Source organism: Mastigoproctus giganteus, chromosome 4, assembly GCF_048544385.1.
Source record: "Mastigoproctus giganteus isolate SK-2022 chromosome 4, ASM4854438v1, whole genome shotgun sequence".
Taxonomy (NCBI): domain Eukaryota; kingdom Metazoa; phylum Arthropoda; class Arachnida; order Uropygi; family Thelyphonidae; genus Mastigoproctus; species Mastigoproctus giganteus.
In genome coordinates this window covers 9413618-9431954 of record NC_143578.1, presented here as the reverse complement: position 1 = coordinate 9431954, position 18337 = coordinate 9413618, and the positions used below count along the sequence as shown (strand labels likewise).

Here is an 18337-nt window from a genome sequence, read left to right as displayed (position 1 = left end):
TAGAGGGAATCTTGCTCTCAGTGGACCTCTCTATGAAAGGTTCATTGATAAGGTAACGGAAAATGCATCAGCAGTTAGTCATTATGTTTTGCTAATAAATGTAATGAGTTGTAGGTGTTACCATAATCTTTGAAACGTTGGTTTCTGAAGATGTCACTAGCTCTAGTTTCTGAAAATTATTTTGTACCCTCCTAATCGAAGATAAGTTAAACAGCTTTCGGGGTCATAGGGGCCTAATTACCCTGAAATTCACTTTACCATTCGTCCGTCAGAAATATTCACTGTTTAAAGTGTTTGAGAAAAAACACATAATACGAATATTGAACACTTTTATTTCAAATACAAGCACTGGAACTAACCAAACTTGGTAAATTTTACAAATGGATCTTACAAATCCAAGCATCGTAACTATGAAATCTTAGAACACCAAACTGTACAAAAGCTCCTTTAAATGAATGGAGTTTACTTCCCTATAGCAGACAATGTCTGTCTCGAGCTATGATTTTGATGCTTCTAGTGGATTTGATTGAAAAATATACACATTTTCTAATGGTAAAAGATAAATATACACAATATTGAATTTATGAAACAACATAATAAATTATTATTAACACAGGCGTGCATCACATCAAGTGACCACTGAATTTTACCTACGGTACTATGTGGACTAGAAAAGCTTACTAACACATTGGAACACACTCGGCTGATTCTCACCTGCACTCACAAGAGAAGATTCACTAACTACAATTATTACTGACCAATACTATTCTCTGCCCTGATTGCTGAAGCAATTTTTATTAAAGTAAGGACTTGTCCCCGCGGTTGGGGCAATCTTTAAAGCAGAACTTGCCGAAAAATAAATGTACAAAGCTAAATTTTGCATGGTTAGATTAATTCAATACGTGGAGACGCATTGGAACCCAACTGTTGGAAAGAGAATTCCATAAAATATTTAATATTGACAGTAAACTGACATAAAATACAAGAAAGCTTAACCGAATTACAAAATCGCATCTCTTTTACTCTGATATATAGGGCAGTTTCCATCTCAGATTTCCAAGAAGGGAAGAAACTCCCCAGCTTTTCTTTTCTCCTATAAGTGAATTAAAAAGAATCGCGCTCGATGGTGGAAAAATTCCTGGAATCTTTCAAGGCATCAAAAACCTACAAAAGAAAAATCGTCTCTTGGAATTCAGTCAGGGTACGTTTCTCCTTCAGAGCAAAGTGGGCAGTCACTGCAAAGAATAACTTCTCTTCGTCAAAACATTAACCATCCATCATTCCAAGAGCTTATGTGCGCATGCGTCATTCGAAGGCTCAGGAAAACGTCCATTTACCAGTGTCAGTGGAAAATACTACAATGCTCAGTCGTCTTAGCCGCCAAATAATTCTCTTCTTGTTACATTTGCGCAGTCGCAAGTAACGTCCTCTGGTGACGGATTAATGCCGTTATTGTCTTTGTCTATCATAGCTAGGGAGGAGTAGAAGTTGTGCGCCTAAAAAAAAGTAAAACAAACATAAAATGAAAAACTATTTAGAATTTTTTGGGCAATTTAAAGAGTTTTAAATTTAAGTTTTCTTTTTTTTTTTTTACTTTTGGAAAAAAAAAAAAACTAAGAAACGGAAACCCTTTAATAAAATATCCTACCATGTACATAAACCGGAAAGACATTCCAGTGCATTGGTCCTTGCTTTTTGAACTTTGTTTAATTATATTATGAAGTCTAATTTAGTTCTAAAGAAAAATGGAGAGATTTTATTTCTCTGATCTCCATTTTCTTTTTTATTGGAATTACCAATATCAGGAAATGACTTTCATCTTGTATTTTGTAAAATTCACGCTGAGAACAAAAGTATTGGAATATGTACTATATCTAAGATATAACAGGCAACAGACCATCACATTGTATTAAAGTAATAATTTAAAAGTGCATAATTAGTGCAATGCTGATCGTATTTCCATGTATACTGGTGGAGGAATTAAGAAGCTCGTTGCACAATATGGAACATTATAAATTCCAATCCAATCCCGGATTGTTATGCTTTAATATAAGGTGTGGCCATGAAGTTCCCAGACTGGTGCAATAAAAAGAACAAAGTGAAGGAGCTGAAAATGGTTTTACTTTTATTAAAAGTGGCCATCACATGATTGGATGCACTTATTACACCACTCTAAAAGTTTTTAGAAGAGTCAGCGAAGGCGTCCAAAGAGATTGTTTTCTTCATTCTTCAACATCCTGAAATCTTATTCCTTTGAGGGCAGTTTTCACTTTGGGAAAGAGGAAGAAGTCCACTCGTGCTGGACCAGGAGAGTAGGGTTGATCTATACAATTTGTCGTAAAACAAGAACCAACTACTTTTCTCTTGAAATTGTGGTCTCACCCTGGAAATGAGCTTCAATAGTCTTTGAAGCACCTCTAAGTAGACCGCAGCATTTACTTTCTCTCCTTCAGGAACAAATTCCATATGAATCACACCCTGTTTATCAAAAACCATGATCAGCATTATCTTGATCCTGAACTTCTGTAAACGAAAAACTTTTTGTGCTTTGGTGATGATTTTGGAGTCCACTGCATGCTCTGACGCTTCGTCTCTGGGTCGTATTGAAATACCCAATACTCATCTCCAGTGACAAGATACAGTCGAGGAAATTAAGATTGTCTTGACAAGTCTGTATGAAGTCTTTGTATGAGGACATTCTTCGTTGCTTCTGCTCATCCGCGAGGCTGTACCGCACAAATTTTGTGCAGACCTTACTTTTCCCTAAATCATGCAGAATTTGACGAATAGTCTCCTTATTCAACTCAGTCATCGTTTTTTAGGGCCAAACGACAATCTCGTGCCACAATTTCCCGAACCTTTGCAACTGTCCTCATTTCGAGAGGTTGACGAATGCCCACTTCTTGGGTCATCGCGAACATCCTCACGTCCGTCTTTGAACCTCTTATACAATTCAAACACACTGGTACGACTTGATCGTTTCATCACCATAAACAGCTTTTAACACTTCGTACTTTTCTGTTGTAGATTTTTCCAGTTTAAAGAAAAAAAAATTACTATTCGTTCCTTGCTTTAATTGCCAAGTTGCGACACGGAACACTAACCCTACTAGCGAAACTGGTTGTTACTTGTAACCTTTCAGCCTACCTACTGGACAATCTCTGTACCTCTATCTGTTGGTGGAAAGTCTGAACCACAACATACCACTTGTTTATTTTCAAACTCGTTGAACATGACCTCAACAACACTAGTCCGGAACTTTATTGCCACACCTCGTATATGCGTTAAGCGTCTACTGTTTTCACCATGATCATCCGTCCACATGTAATAACATGGACTCCTAGTAGATGGATTTTCATAATTTTATATTTGGCTCTTTTAGAACGATTAAGCGAAAGGTTTTGCTCTTATTATTTTTTATAAATAGTGTATTACAATTTGTTAAGTGCCTGAAGTTAACATTAACAATGTTAATTAATTCATTTAATGCATTGCTTACATTAACTAACTTCTGTCTTTCTAGTTAAAGGTGTCTGGTGGTAATGTGCCCATAGTGACTCACAACGAAAAAAAAATTGTTTAAATGATTTCCAGTAATTGCCTTGAGAGAAATCGTTTGTGATATTTTCCAAACATTTCATACATAATCTAAATTACCAAAGTATGGGGCATCCTGAAAATATAAATTGGATATAGGCTGCAGAATCTTGCTCTTTAAAGGTTAACAAAATCAACCAGAATTAAATTGTCAAGGAAAAATGCTGACAAGCCTTTTGGCTTGTCCTCTTTCCATATATGGCAGCCAATAACTGGAATAGTTATTGACCATCATATGGTAAAGGCAGATATGAGCACCCATGCAATTCCTGTCACATTGGGCATTCTTCCATTAAAACAAGTATCTAAAAATGTACTAATTCTAAGGTTTCATTGAACGAGCAGTTACCAAGCCATTAAATCATGAGAAGGGAGGTTTATTTGAACCACTAGCACTCGAGCCTCCAAAGCTATAACAGGTCACTGGATAAAAGTGCGTTGTTGAATGATGAAAATTCCGTTTGGTCTCATTATTTATTATCTGTTTATTATGCCATAATACGAGCCACTTAGTACTGAGTTCAACCACGAATTCCAGAAGTAACAGTGGCATTGTATGCAATAAAGAGTTCTTCATTTTTGGTATACATGGACTGCCATCTTTGTAATAAAACGTGCTGGCTATACCTCTAGACAACATGACAGTATCTTGTCTTGCGGTTATGATACTACCATTTTAGAAGAAAATACAAGTCTGTCGCTATCAATCATGCATCCTGAACTAAATGGAATTTCCGTAGGATGTCTGAGATTCCCCCAAAGATCCGAAGGAAACCAAAATACATTGTCAATTAAGAATTAATTGTGCAGACCCTTACTGTTCCAATTCATTTTTATAATATAGTGTACGTGCAGATTCTTATGAGTACCACTGGAAGGGCATCGAGTGTTAAATGGGTAATCATAAATAATACTGTATATAAGGGACGCCGTACTTATGTTGCTTCCGACAGCAGAGTTACTACCACACCTTTGACCAAATTTTTTTCACAGTTATCTCTAGAACTTTATTTTAATAGCACGTAATCCCTACCTTCTCTCCTATTATTTTCAAGGTAAGAGACTCCTTGAAGAGCAAGATACACAAATCATAATTCTCCATAAAGGTCTTTATGCATATTTTTACCACCAGACACTAATAAGGAAGAAAAGTAGAAACGATAGAGTTCATTTCTACTTTTCTCCACTTATCCGAAAATGTAGTTGTAGAGATTTATTCATTGAAAGGAATTCCAATTAGACTCAGTTGACTGCCATCCATCAACTGGAAAACGTTCTCAAATGATTTTTATACCCCGTTACGTTTACATAAGTTCGGAAGAGTGTATAAGATTCACTCCAAAATGTTACACCGTATTATCAAATTACTATTTATCTATGATTAACAGAAGGGCATCGAATTAAGAGCGAATTCACCAGCACAACTTTTTGGGGAGGGGGTGTACAGTTAGGTTAAAAAAAAACAAAAAACAGTTAATTTGTTTTCTCTGTATCTTTGCACAACTATACAGAGAAGCATGTTTTGGTAGAGTCTTCTCCAGAAAAATAACGTATTCTTTTCGATTGTGTTCCAAGCAGGCTAAAGTTGCTATGTACGCGCTTGCAAGTTGTTGGGTTTTATGAGCATTAGCGACTAAGATCATATTGCTCCGTGTGGTCGATTTTCTGTTTGCTGGACGAAAATCCAGAGTTTCCGGGAGAAAAAACCATGCTACCCTCACCTGGAGAGTAGGAGAAGAGAGAACGTTAGTAAAAGAACTAAGACAAAAGAGCTTTATAGGACATGTTTTGAGAAGAGCAAGCATGCTGAGGAAAGAGATAGAGGGAATGTGTGGAAAGAGCTGTTGGGAAAAGAATTGGAATGACGGATTGGATGTGAAGAGGAAATTATGCAGGAATTAAAAGGAAAGAACAAGGTAGAGAAAAATGGCGTCAGTGGAGCCCTGAACCTGCCTGTGGGTAGAGAACTTGAAGACCCTCGCCTGAGCCCACAAGTTGTTGGAGAAAAGCAAAAAAGCATTTTACATTAGCAGCAAACGTAGAAATACTAATTTCTTCAATGTATTCAATATATAAATTCTTTCAAATCACTAATTCATTTTTACATCATTCTATACCCAACGTTAACAATAAGTTAAGTAAAAGATTGACAGAACTTACACTTTTATAGAATTTAAGCAATATTATTCTGAAAAACTTATAGCTTTAAGTAATTTCTGAATTGCAATGATCATTGCAATTCAAAAATTTTTCATTGCAATGATCCCAGGAATTTTTGCCTGAGGTTATTATTTTTTATTTGTTTTCTCGTTGTTTAGTGAATCATTAAGTTTAATCATTTTCTACCTTTCTGCACTAAAATATTTGCCCTCGTGGGTAGCGCAGTTGGTAGAATCGTTGTCCTCCTCCAACCAGGTGGAAAATACGAGTTAGAGTACCGTCGATAGAGTGAGGAATTTATGGTCCTTTTTCAAAAAGTAGTTGAATTAGTCGGTCTCAGACGAGGATAGCATCGTTTTATCTCCCAAAAACTCGTGTTTTCGTCCAACAAATAGAAAATCAACCTCAGTACGCGCCCAATTTACAGAAAATATACACGGATACACTCATGAACTAAAAAAAAAAACTTTGAGCACCTACTTATTAGCGTATTGGATTGCCTTTCGCAAGGGTGGCATAGACTCCACGAGACCGCGCAAGGTGTCCCCGTGTACCATGGACAGAAAGACGTCTCTGAGTCGGCAATGGTGCGAGACACTGGCGTGTACTGGCAAAGCTGCGTTCCATCGCATCCCACAATGTTAGATAGGATCGATATCGGAGAAATTTGGCGGCCAGGGGAACACACGAAATGCTTGGACGTGACCCTCGAACCATTCCTGCAAAATGCAGGTCATGTGAAACATGGCATTGTCTCATTCAGAGCCCAGAGCCATCTGGATAGATAGTAACCATGTAGGGAAAATTTGGCGACAATGCCGAGGTGGAATCTGGTAGAGAGGGAGTGTTCAATAGGAATGAGAGGACCCAGTAATGTCCAGGAAAGCCAAACCACGATTACACTGCTGCACCTGTCCATCGGCATGATGGAATTGGAACCTTATTTCATCACACGAGGAGACTTTTCCAGTCGTCTGATGTCCAGGAATGGTGATCTCGTGCCCATTGCAGGCGGGGATGTCGATAGCAGTCGGTCAACGTGGGCACATGAACAGGTCGCCTACTCTGTAGACCTATCGGCAAGAGTGTCCGCTGATTGGCATTCTTTGAAAAGAATGTGTGCGCCCTGGTTGTAGTCTGCAGTTAATTGAGGGAACGTGAGCAATCTGTTGTGATGGACAACACGTGCCAGCAGCCGTTTACCTCGACTATCAACCAATGGTGTCTCCCCATCTTGGCACGTTGAGTGTTCCTCTCTGGAACATTTCCTCCACACCTTCACTAGAATAGCCATCAAACAGCCGAAAATGCCTGCAGTTGCTGAAATGCTGGCTCCTGCATTCTTAGCGCCGCAAATCGTTCCACGTCAGGTTCTTCCCTTTTCTCCATTACACGGGCTTCGAACTGCAAGCACTACACGTGCCATCACTATATATGCTGCGCCGGTCTCTGACGTCACTCGTAGGTGACGCGGAGTATGACTCCCTGAGTAGACAATGTTTTGCCTCATGAGAAAGAGCCAAATTAAATGGCACTTATTATTTTTTTTTTTTAATCATTACACAGTATTTATACAAAATTCTATTTAATTTTAACTCTTAGGAAATCACAGCAAATATAATTTTTTTTTATTTTAATTATTACTTATGAGTAATAGTTTTTAAATCGAATCGATGTATAATTTGATCTTAAAAATAGTGACATTATAAATTGTATTGCACATGCGCAATATTTAAATAAAATTGTATGACTTGTTCTTCGGAGACGGGTAAACAGCGATGGACAAACAGAGACCCACACAATAGTGAGGGCCAAAACTAAGGGGGAAAAGTGCTAATTTTTAAGACAAAAATCAAATTTTTTTCATGTCTTAAGAATCTTTTGAAATTCGATAAAAAATGAGTTCTTGATAATAGTTCCAATCGCTGTTATCAGCCCTGGCGTTACTGTACAATTCCTGTATCTGCAAACACAGTAATGCTATACATTCATTATTCAAAAAATATTAATGCCTACCATTTATGGTAGGAAAATTTGACATGATTAGCATATTAGGAAGTTATGCATCTGTTATAAATTATAACGTTTTTTCTTCATTACTGCTCGAGTTTTGCTCCTGCCTCCAGGGGTTGAAAGGAAGTGGGGGAAGGCATTACAGCTGCTGCAGGCCTGGCCATCGTGTAGGGAAGATTCTTGATCTCTAAGAGAAGGACGAGGCTGTTTGTCCAGGGAGCCTGTGCTAGCTCTGACGTCCCTTCCTGCTTCTACTGTCGAAATTTTTAAAGATGGTTGATTTTTATCATTTAGCTACACAGATGCTGTCCACAGTGGCAGAAGACTTTTCAGCCTCTTGAAAATTTTCCTTTTGGCAGGACAAACTGGATTTATTGTTTTAGACACTTCTAGGTGTTCGAAGGCTAGTTTGTAAGATGACACCCAACCTCCTGATTCTGGATAATTAGTCCCACTTAAGATGTGATAAGTTTCTCGCGTTGTGGACAGTGGCAAGCGATACAGCCACAATATCCACACAGACTACAAAGGTAGGGGGGGGGGGTAAAAATCCCAATTATACAGAAACTTTCTCCTAACCGGAGTCTAGTTAGCTAATTTTGTGCAAGTGAGGCAATATTTCGCCGGGCCCCTTTGGCACTCCCTTGCAACAAGAGATTATTCCGAAAGCTATCCTGATAAAAGAAAGTTTTAAATTGCCATATTTATAAATCAATTTACAGGTGAGTAACACGCCTAGAGTGGTCATTTTATTTTGCTGGGGCATTGCAAAATTACAGTGACTCAACATACTCTTTAAAAGTGTAGGGTCGGTTTGTTTCTGAGTTGTGCGCGCGTTATGTCGGTAAATAAAATACAACGAAAAGTTCGGCCTCAATATGAGACGTTGGCCGACTTTGCCTTCTAGAAATCATCTATTGAGCGGGTGACTCGACACGGAAGATTTATCACATCCAATAACCATCACACAGACATACAAACTTACCGTGCACAGGCTAGCCAGCAGCTAGGTGCGTAGGCGGGCGAGGGCGTCTTTCTAACAGCTACACCTACACTCCGTGATGACCGGGTAGCGTACTGGAAACCACTGGCAGAGTCGCTGCAGGTCCCAGTCATGGCAGTGCCACCGCAGGATAGTCTTGTTTTCGGAACGCCGAGCCTTGCAGGACATACCGCGTGGGAATGAACAGGTGCTGGCGGTGAAACAATGACCTTCGAGGATCCAGCGTGGCCAGAAGCGGATGCCGAGATCTTTCCAGCGATAGGCGACGGGGCAGTAGCTGTACATCCACAGAATCTCCTTGAACCTCCTTTTCAGTTTCTTTCCCAGTCTGAGGCCGACTCTACTTCCGTCCGGCATGCGAACGTGGTTCAGGCGGATCCTTCGGATTTCTCGGGGCATAGGACCGACGGGGATCACGTGGCCCTGCTTGCTCCGCTTCACTTGGAAGTTGAAAGAGGTGACGTTCGGATAGTGGGGAGGTTGCTGCTCGCTCATGAACTTCTCGTCGAAATGCGGACCCAGTTTTCGGCGCAGCTCTTGGACGTCCATGTCTTCCGGCTTGGGGTCGTAGATTTCGCCAGGAGGTTCAATAAGCTCGAGGACAGGTAGGTCAAGAGAGGGAGCCGGTCGTACCTCTGGTCGACCCTCCTCGTAGCGGGCCGCCACATGACTATTGTCAGAGGTCACTGCAGACTGGGGACACACGAAGAGGAGGCAGAGGAAGTTTGACAGCAGCCGGCGGTAGCCACAAACGGGGGAACACCTTCGGCAGGACATCTGAGAAGAGAAAGAAAAAACCAGAGTACACTTTTTGGGTGAGTATTTCAAATCGCAAATACGCTGGTGCGTAAAAAGCGCGCAAAAGTTAGTCGTTTGGCGCTCGTCCTAATAAGTCTGTTGCCATAGCAGCAGTCGATTAAAGTCTAGCAGGCGACTTAAAAGCGTTATACAGCAACAGGTAACGGTTAATACTCGGGTCCAGGGAAGAGGAAGGGAGGAAGGAAGAAATGGATGAAATAAGCACGCAATTTAGCAGGTGCGCTGGAATTTACCTGAAAACTATTATTGCAAAATTGGCAGAATCGACGAGCAGGCCACATGCGCTGGACAAGAGGAAGAAGTTGGGAGGTAGGAGGATGTGTAGTTCCCACGCGAGGTGCACGTGGGTAGCCGACTGAACAGCAGACTGTCGAGAGAGGTTCACAGACTCAAATCATCGAAAGCTGGGAGGTGGAAAAGGAGGGTGGGGGGACGGAAAAATGATGCGCGAGTGCTGGTGCAGCATGCACAATAACAAACAAACGCACACATCCACACTCACACAAGCTTCGCGCACGTTCGAGGAGATTTCATCCCCTTCTAACATCACAGCACTCACCGCATCGCTCGCGAGCGACAGCCCGTCTAGACGCACGGGAGATGAGGCGACAGAGATGTTGACACCAGCTCTTCCGGAGCCAGATCTTGTGCTACGGGCAGGGCGACGGATCTGCGTTTAGGAAAAAGGCCATATTTTCTTTGTGTGTGTAGGAAAAGGGGTCGATTTGAGTAAACTTCATTTCTTTCCATCCCCCCTCCTCTCCACGTCCAGCACCGCCTATTTGGAGATTTGAATACGGAGAATGCGTAATCATCATACACCAAGTTATAACCGAACGTACCGCCAATGGAGAAACACGTGTCGATGTTTTAATGTAAGTTCTACACATGCGGAATGGGCAATAAAGCCCCCCCAATATTGCATAAGCATGCAGGAAAAATGTTATAACTGTAACGACAAACTTTAAAATAGTTGATCTTTTTTTTTAGTCCAACCTATGATCCGATTAGAAAATCAGAAAAGTCTACGATACATTACACAACAATACATCAAAGTACCAAATAATTACCAAAGGTTGCTTAAAATACCATAAAACTTGATACAATAATATCTTTCAAAGCAAAAATGAAACTAAAGTAGTAAATTGAACCATAACACCAATCCAAGAATTCTAATGAAGTACAGGGTGTACCAGAAATAGTTACCATATTTGACACACTCTCATTAAGGGAATTTAAGAAGTTGGGACTTGTAATATAGAACACGTGAAGCACAACAGATTTACATATAGGATCATGCAGCCATCATCACGCTTTGACAAGGCGTACAAAAACTTGTACGAAACTTAAGATCTTTATTGTATAAAATACACACAATATTCTCGTTCGCGATATGGCATAACAAGTATAAACATAAGAGACATCTTTATATTGCTTTATAGTGCTAGCACAGAACATTTATACATTGTAATGATCTTGGACAGATATGCCTGTTGACGAGATCAAGTCCACTTCACAAAGTCCAGTCTTCTGATTTAATGGATAGTATTAATAATTTAAGCAGGTATCAATATTTTTGTTTTTACTACCAAGGTAATTCAGGTTACAAAAGAGTCAGCATTTCATATTCGTAAACTGCGTGTGCTCTGAGGCCATTTTGTCTTTTCTTTTGCAGGATGAAAAAGCCCCATACCTCTCATTAAGAACAGCCGAGATGTGCTTAAAATAGTGTCAGTAAGTTTCTGGTATTATCCACGACATTAAAAATGCAATGTTTCCAAGAAAAAAAAAGATAAAATAATGGATTTATTAGCAAATCGTTATTTGTTTAAAATAATTATTTTGTCTTACAAAAACCTGTTCATCCCTATAAACAACTAATTACTACTTTAATACTTACTCGTAATGTGTCATAATATGGCGAAGAAACGACCAAATTTATTTTTTTGTGATTCCAAGTGTAGTGTCCAAGTTTTTCCTTGAGGGGGAGCAAAGGTAACAAAATAGGTACTTCTACTGTCTGTAATATGGTCTATTAGCTGTCAAGAAATAGTGCACCCTTCCATAGGCGCCATTTAAGGCAAAAATGTTGCAAGGGGAGCAAATGCTTCCCCCCCATTTATGCTATTAACTGCTCCTAGTGGATGGATTTTCATGCATTTTATATTTGGGCATTATTAAAAAATGTTTGAGTCGTCCCAAATTTCATTAAAATCAGATATAAAATATCGTGAAAAATCCATCTACTGGAAGTAGATGGATTTTCGCGAAATTTTACTCTTTTAGAGCTATTTGCCAAGCTTTTCCAAATTAATTAAAATTGGTTAAACTAACAAGTCCAAGAAACCCGGGACTTATTAGTTTTATTATTTTGTTAATACACATCAACACAGGCTATCCATATACCGATGTTTTCTACCATGCGCCGATTGGAGGAATGAATGGACAATGGACTTCTATTCTCAAATCGAGAATATTTCGTTTCTGCGCATCGCCGCATTTTGAAGCAAACAGGGAGGGCAGGCTCTCAGCAAACTAGAAGGGCTACATACATCCTAGATGTTGGGGGAAACTAATCCATCAATTTAGCATTTTTGCCCTGGATGATGCGAGAGAGTTGTTTGAGATCAATTCAACTTAATGCCTAGTGTTCAGCGGTATAGAGACACTTCAATTTGGAAAAAAAAACAGCCAATCCCCAGATTTCTATGGGGGTCAATGATACATAAGAACTTTGCCAGCATGGACAAGGAGGTTATTGTCCCATTATGTAAAGCAGTGGTTAGGCCACATCTGAAAACTGTATTCAGGATTGGAAACCTCAGTTTAAGGAAGGACACAGATCTAATGGAAAGGGTGCGGAGAAAAGCAACAAGATTTGTTGGTGGTGGGCACTTGATAAAAATTCTTATCAAGACTGGTTTTCAGTATATTGCATTCTCTGCAAGCTAGGCATCTGCATGGTGACCTAAATTTAAATGTATAAAGTTTTAAAAGGATTAAGTAAACTAAATGCTGATGGCACCATTACTCTTTCTCAGATGAAACACAAGAGGGCATAAATTTAAATTGGAAAAGGATGGTTGTAGAATAGATGAGTAAATTTCTTTCAGCAGAGAAACTGATTGTTGGACTTCTATTTGGTATTGTGGAAGTGGTAGTATGAATAAATTTTAGGAAGATTTGGACAAATTTGAAGGAATGACGGTTTTTTTTTTTTTTTGGTTGATACTGTATAATCTTTGCGTCCTTACGCCATGTTGTCAATATTAATACCAAATTAGGCAAAATAATCCACAAAATGAAGGAATGATGGTTTGATCAGAGGTGTGTGTTGAGAGATTTAAACGATGCACCTGGTGGCAGCTGTATAGCTCAAAAAAGGTTTTCTTTGTCATGCAAAAAGAAGGAGCAGAACTGTAGTCAACAGTTTTTAAATATATATATTTTAATACTGCAACCTTACCCTGCCGATAACCTTAAGTTAGTGTCTTTCTAGAGAGCAGAGCAGTAAGAAAAAGTTTGACTACCTTCGTTATGGAAATATTCCTTACAGAGACAAAAGAAAACTGGTGCCAAGGAGTCGATCTTCTTTGATGTCCAAGTATGTGACAGCAAGTTCACTTAGCCTTTACGATAGTCAGAATTCTGTTTGTGGTGGAGAGTAGATTTAGTAACTTTCATGTTTTTTTTTTAACAGTGAAGTTGAGGATGTTGGCGAGCCATGAGATGCACTATAAGAACCAGCAATTAACTTCAACCAACAGGCCAGTGGATGAATAAACGTCGACAAAAGTTGAACCAATTTCACTGGTAGAGGTCTGTTCTCGAGTCCCATCATAAACTGGAGAACTTTCTAAAAGCATCTTTAATTAGACTTTTAGTTGGACGATCTTGGGCTTTTCCCGTGAGTTATTCGGGTTTCTCGCGTCGCACAATATGCAAATCGGCATTAAACACATCTATATAGACATAATACAGCCGAAGTTGTTGATACGTCTAAAAACTACCACCAATAACCCTCTAGTAGAGATATTATTAATGGATGACATTCCCATCGTGACAAAGATAGAGAAGCTCGTATTCAAAATGATCTAGTTGTGGAGGACAATTAAAATAACCATTAACAATTTTAATACAATAGGTTGAGAGCCTAGTTAATAACTTCTACCAGTACAATGGAGTCAGGTACCGCGGGAATAGATCGTGATGAAAAGTTGCCTCTCGTTGCTTCAGAAGAGGGTATTTCTGTAAAATGTGCCCTGAAATTAGTAAACATATGGAAAAATAGATATAAAATTTCTGTTATTGATACTTTTTCATAGTTTGGCCTGAAGATTGGCAATTACCCTTGGTATTAGATAGAAAAAAGATCCAACTTATTTTTTGCTGACGATGCCAAGTACGTAAATGGTAGTTTCCCTGAACAACCCAAAAAAAATGCTAAACATGACCATCAGTATTTGGTATAAATTTTTTAAAGAAACAATATCCTTCACAAGAAGGAGTGCATATGATTGATAACACGGAGGAACATCAAGAGCGAACCAATCACAAGGAGCACTGCTTGAGGTGACTTTCCCCATGTTGATCGCACGGAGGGAGGGTGTACTGTTATAGTATTTCAGTTCATATGGTTTTGTTGTGTATTTTGTCTGTGCAAGTGTTCACGGGCCAACCTTCACTTCTGAAGATACTGAAGGGAAGCCGGAATAAACTATAGGGCCTTGCTCCTTCTGCCTGAGATAAGACTACAGGTTTGAATTGAAAAGAGGGGAAAAAAATCTTTTTGCAACATTAAAATAAAAAATCGATAAAATACAGTTTATGTTACAACATATCCGTCACGACCGTAGGCCAGGGTTATATAAAAAAGCGTTTAATCCCTTAATTTCCACGAAATTCGAACCCAGAGCTCTCCCAGCGACTGACAAATGGTGGAACTATTATCTCATTGTGTTGGGAGGGGAGATGCAAAAGTGTGACAAGCCTTTAGTCCACCACAGAGGATGTTAATTGAAGTATTGTTTCTTTCGGATTTAAAAACAAGTGATGTTGGTTTAGCTTAGTTCACATGTCTAATATTTTTTTTTTTTTTTTTTAAATGTTAGTTAATGGCCTGAGAGACTAAATTTTGGATCATATCCAATTTAGGTTTGCTGTAGACGATGCATAGTCATTCAATTGATTTTTATCCTTCGAGTTGTTTTAAGTGAAAAATGTTAATATATTGTATACAAATAAGTTTTCATTATGTGGGAGAAAATACCTTACACTTTCGATTGGGGGGACGGGAGGGAGCTACAGCTTTTTTAAACAGCACTAACCTATATTGACGCATTTAATGACTAACGCGCAGTGTGGTAACCTTTCAAATATTTCTAATAATAAATTTTGTTAAAATGAATAATTAAAGATACAAATTAAATAAATTAATAGATAATTTCAATGTATTAATATAAAATTTTAATTACAAAAATACTTAAATTAAAACATTCATTTTCCGGTCTGCAATATGGAACTGAACTCTGACTTTTTCCAATGGGCGCACATCGATTTGACAGTTTAAGAAAGTAATGGTAGTGTCTACACACATAACAAAATTGATAGTGTTGTATTCAACCTATGTTTTGTTTGACGAATCGCTTTTATTATAATTTCAATTACGTTGCTTGATCAAGCAATCACCTTATTATATCAGTTTACTTTGCAGGTCTGTCGTTTCCTTCCCCCTGTAGAAAGGGAAGGGTAATTAATCCCTTAAGTCCCTAAATGACACTGCTGTTAAAGTACCTCATCACGGAATTTAAAACTTACACTTAAGCTCACTTTTCGGAATAAAAATACACCCGTATATTTAGAATCCATGGTCAAAGTGAGTGCTTTGTTTTCAAACATCTCAAAGATATAAAATTAACTATAACCAACGTATTAAAGCACAATTGAAGTAATTTGTTTAAATATTCTTGGTTTTTTTTAATAAAAATTAAATTATGTAGCACGAGAATATGGACAACATTATGCACATAAAATACGATTCCCACAATATATTTTATTGCACCTGACTATGAAACTTGGTTCATTAACATTAATCGCTTTTAAGGATCACAACCCTCCGCTGTGTCTCAAATATCATTAACCAGTCCCTTATTTATGTAGAAGGAGTGTAATCTGTGCCTACAGATTACGTAAACATAACTTACAACACAGCTCACTGGTCGGCAAACCCCCCCCCCCATTTTTTTTCGATCCATATTAAAATTCAGGGTGATGCTTGTAGATTTGATGTTGTTGAATTCAAATATGGCAACCAAATTGCTGTAACACCCACCAATTTTAAGGAAGAAGGGATTAAAGTCAAAAACTTAAAGTTTCTAGTAAAAAAAGACTTGTTATATTTTAAAATGTTACATGCAGTATTAAATATTGAACAAATGGGTCTATTAACCTTATTCTATATACAAAAATGTTTATCTGATAACAAACCACTTTTGTTGGTTTTTTGCCTTTTATAATCGTCCATTGGTGTCTCCCCGTACGAGATTCCAACAGTCACATATTTGAACTCCATTTTTCCTGGTATCTTTTTTCCATTTGAAAAAAAATCTTGGTGAAAGTTTTCACCGTGTTCATCAGAGACCGCTCCCAAAAGAATCTAAATGGGAATGTAGGAAATGAAGCTTTAACGATAGATCTGTTTTCGGTCATTAACCTACGATATTTGAAAACTGAGGGTGATGAGAACTTTTCACGCACATATGAGTTTTTGAACACATTTCCTACTAGAATGTGTCGAAATTATTTTAGGGAGGAAATTGATGTAGGCCAGTGTTACCCGTATTATAGATTCAACGTGTACTAGTGACTTGGGAGATCTAAAATAAATTTATGCGTAAGATTTATATTTGAATTGGAGCATCTAGTTCGCACGTCTAGTTCATTCTATTTACAGTAAAGATGTTCAAAATCAATATTCTTTGTTGTTGTTTTATTTTATCGAGCAATATTTAACTTTCAAATTTAAATTAAACTTTGAATTATTCATATTTTGTACTGCTGACCTTCAGCGCGACCGCTAATAGTTAAATCTAATCGCAGTGACATTTAAGTACAGAAAGACGTTAACTACAGATGTTGAAAGTGCTTGGTATTGCCTTGATTTTACATTCTCCAGACGTTTCAATAAAACTCAAAGTTGCTCCATGTTTTTTGGTTTTTTTCTGACTTTCTTACGATGAAAATACACAAATCGATTAGCTTTGCTTTTCAATACTTCTTACCAAGCGAATAAATTTATTAACATTCAGTTGATATTAAATATACTTACATTATATCGCTTTAAGAAATCCTTAGAAGTTCCTAAATGAGACTGCTATTTTAAAAAATACTTCATCACGAATTTTCTTCTTGAAACTAACTTTTCGGGTTAAAAACACACCGCCATATTTATAGTTTAAAACTCCCAAAAATATACACATAAATTAATTGTAACATATTAAAAAAAAATTACCTTCCTTTTTCAGTATTTAAATATCCATGTTTGCCCTAATGCGCTCTCTACCGGCAGTTTAAAAATTTACAAAAAAAAAAAAAACTGCATTTTTCTACTGGGACTCTCCTTAAACTGTCGGTAGAGAGCGCATTAGCTTAAACTTGGATAGCTAAGGAGAGTCCAGGAGAGTTATTTGTAAATTTTTTATTATTACTATTAAAATATTAGCGGTTAACAATGTGGACTGTGATAATTGAATATTACTTCCCACACCGGATGGAAAAGACCTGAGTTCGAATCCCGTTGATGACGTGAGGAATTTTTATAGGCCTTTTTCACAACGTGGCTGAGTTATTCGGTCTCAGGCGAGGTTAGCATGGCTTTTTCTCCCGGAAATTCGGGTTTTTCGTCCAGCAAACAAAAAATCGACATCAGAACACACGCAATTTACAGACAATAAACATGGAGCAATATGTCGCCGATGCTCCTAAAACTCAACAACAATAACAACAAAAAAGAAAAAGAGAGAGAAAGACACTCCTTTCTCATGCTATTCGAAAGTGCCTGTCCAGTTCCCTCCTTGAATTTTGACAAACTCTATAACGGCCGCATTGCAGCAACTTATTCCAACAACTTCAATACGCTGTTCGGAGCGCTCTAGTTCATTGTTCTCCCCCCACCAAAGATATTATAATTCAGGAACGTTGGTGAGTAAGGGAAAAACCAGAAGGCACAAGTTTTAGAAGGCACTCATATACTAATCCTTCTCCTTATACACTTGAATCAAATCACCTCCCCCTCTCCCAAACAAGGTATTGACAGGAATGCAGTTATACTGCAGTCACAGCATGGATTTGTTAAGGACTACCTTGTCTGATCAATATGATTGGACATTAAAACATAGTAACAAAGGAACTAGATGCAAAAAATATTATACTTGGAATTTCAGGAAAGCTTTTTGATACCGTTGCATATAAAAGACTTCTGTATAAAGTGGAGCAGTGTGGCATTAAAGGAAAGTTACTGCTACGGAAAAAGAGATGGTTAAGTGGGAGAAGATAGTGATTATTAATGGACACTGTTCTTCATGAACTAATGCTGTTAGTGGAGTCCCCAAGGTTCAGTTGTCTATATTTATTACTGATATTGATGAAGATATCAGGCTTAATGTCTAAGTTTTAAGATTATACAAAGGTTGGCAGAGTGGTTAATGACAGTATTCAAGGTATGCTACTGCAACAAGATCTAGAGAA

The 18337-nt window shown here is 38.1% G+C and overlaps 1 protein-coding gene across 2 annotated transcripts; it reads right to left on the bottom strand.

Moving 5' to 3' along the window:
* Nucleotides 1–410: 410 nt before the first annotated feature.
* On the bottom strand, nucleotides 411–17074 carry LOC150086376 (noggin-2-like). Of its 2 annotated transcripts, none has more exons than XM_090371341.1 (3): nucleotides 16920–17074; nucleotides 8756–9550; nucleotides 411–1496 (listed from the first exon to the last, which is right to left on the bottom strand). In XM_090371341.1, exon 2 carries the CDS (start codon nucleotides 9548–9550, stop codon nucleotides 8807–8809), a length of 744 nt encoding a protein of 247 aa, XP_090227467.1. In that variant the 5' UTR covers nucleotides 16920–17074; the 3' UTR covers nucleotides 411–1496; nucleotides 8756–8806. The 2 variants fall into 2 exon arrangements, with proteins under 2 accessions (XP_090227467.1, XP_090227466.1); XM_090371340.1 differs by lacking the exon at nucleotides 16920–17074 and adding an exon at nucleotides 9826–10108.
* Nucleotides 17075–18337: the final 1263 nt, after the last annotated feature.

What these genes read in the sequence shown, in the direction of transcription:
- LOC150086376 (XM_090371340.1), bottom strand. Translation starts at nt 9,873, where the DNA reads ATGTGGCCTGCTCGTCGATTCTGCCAATTTTGCAATAATAGTTTTCAG. An exon ending in TTTGCAATAATAGTTTTCAG is followed by an intron (nt 9,551 to 9,825) that starts GTAAATTCCAGC and finishes TTCTCTTCTCAG; the next exon opens with ATGTCCTGCCGAAGGTGTTC.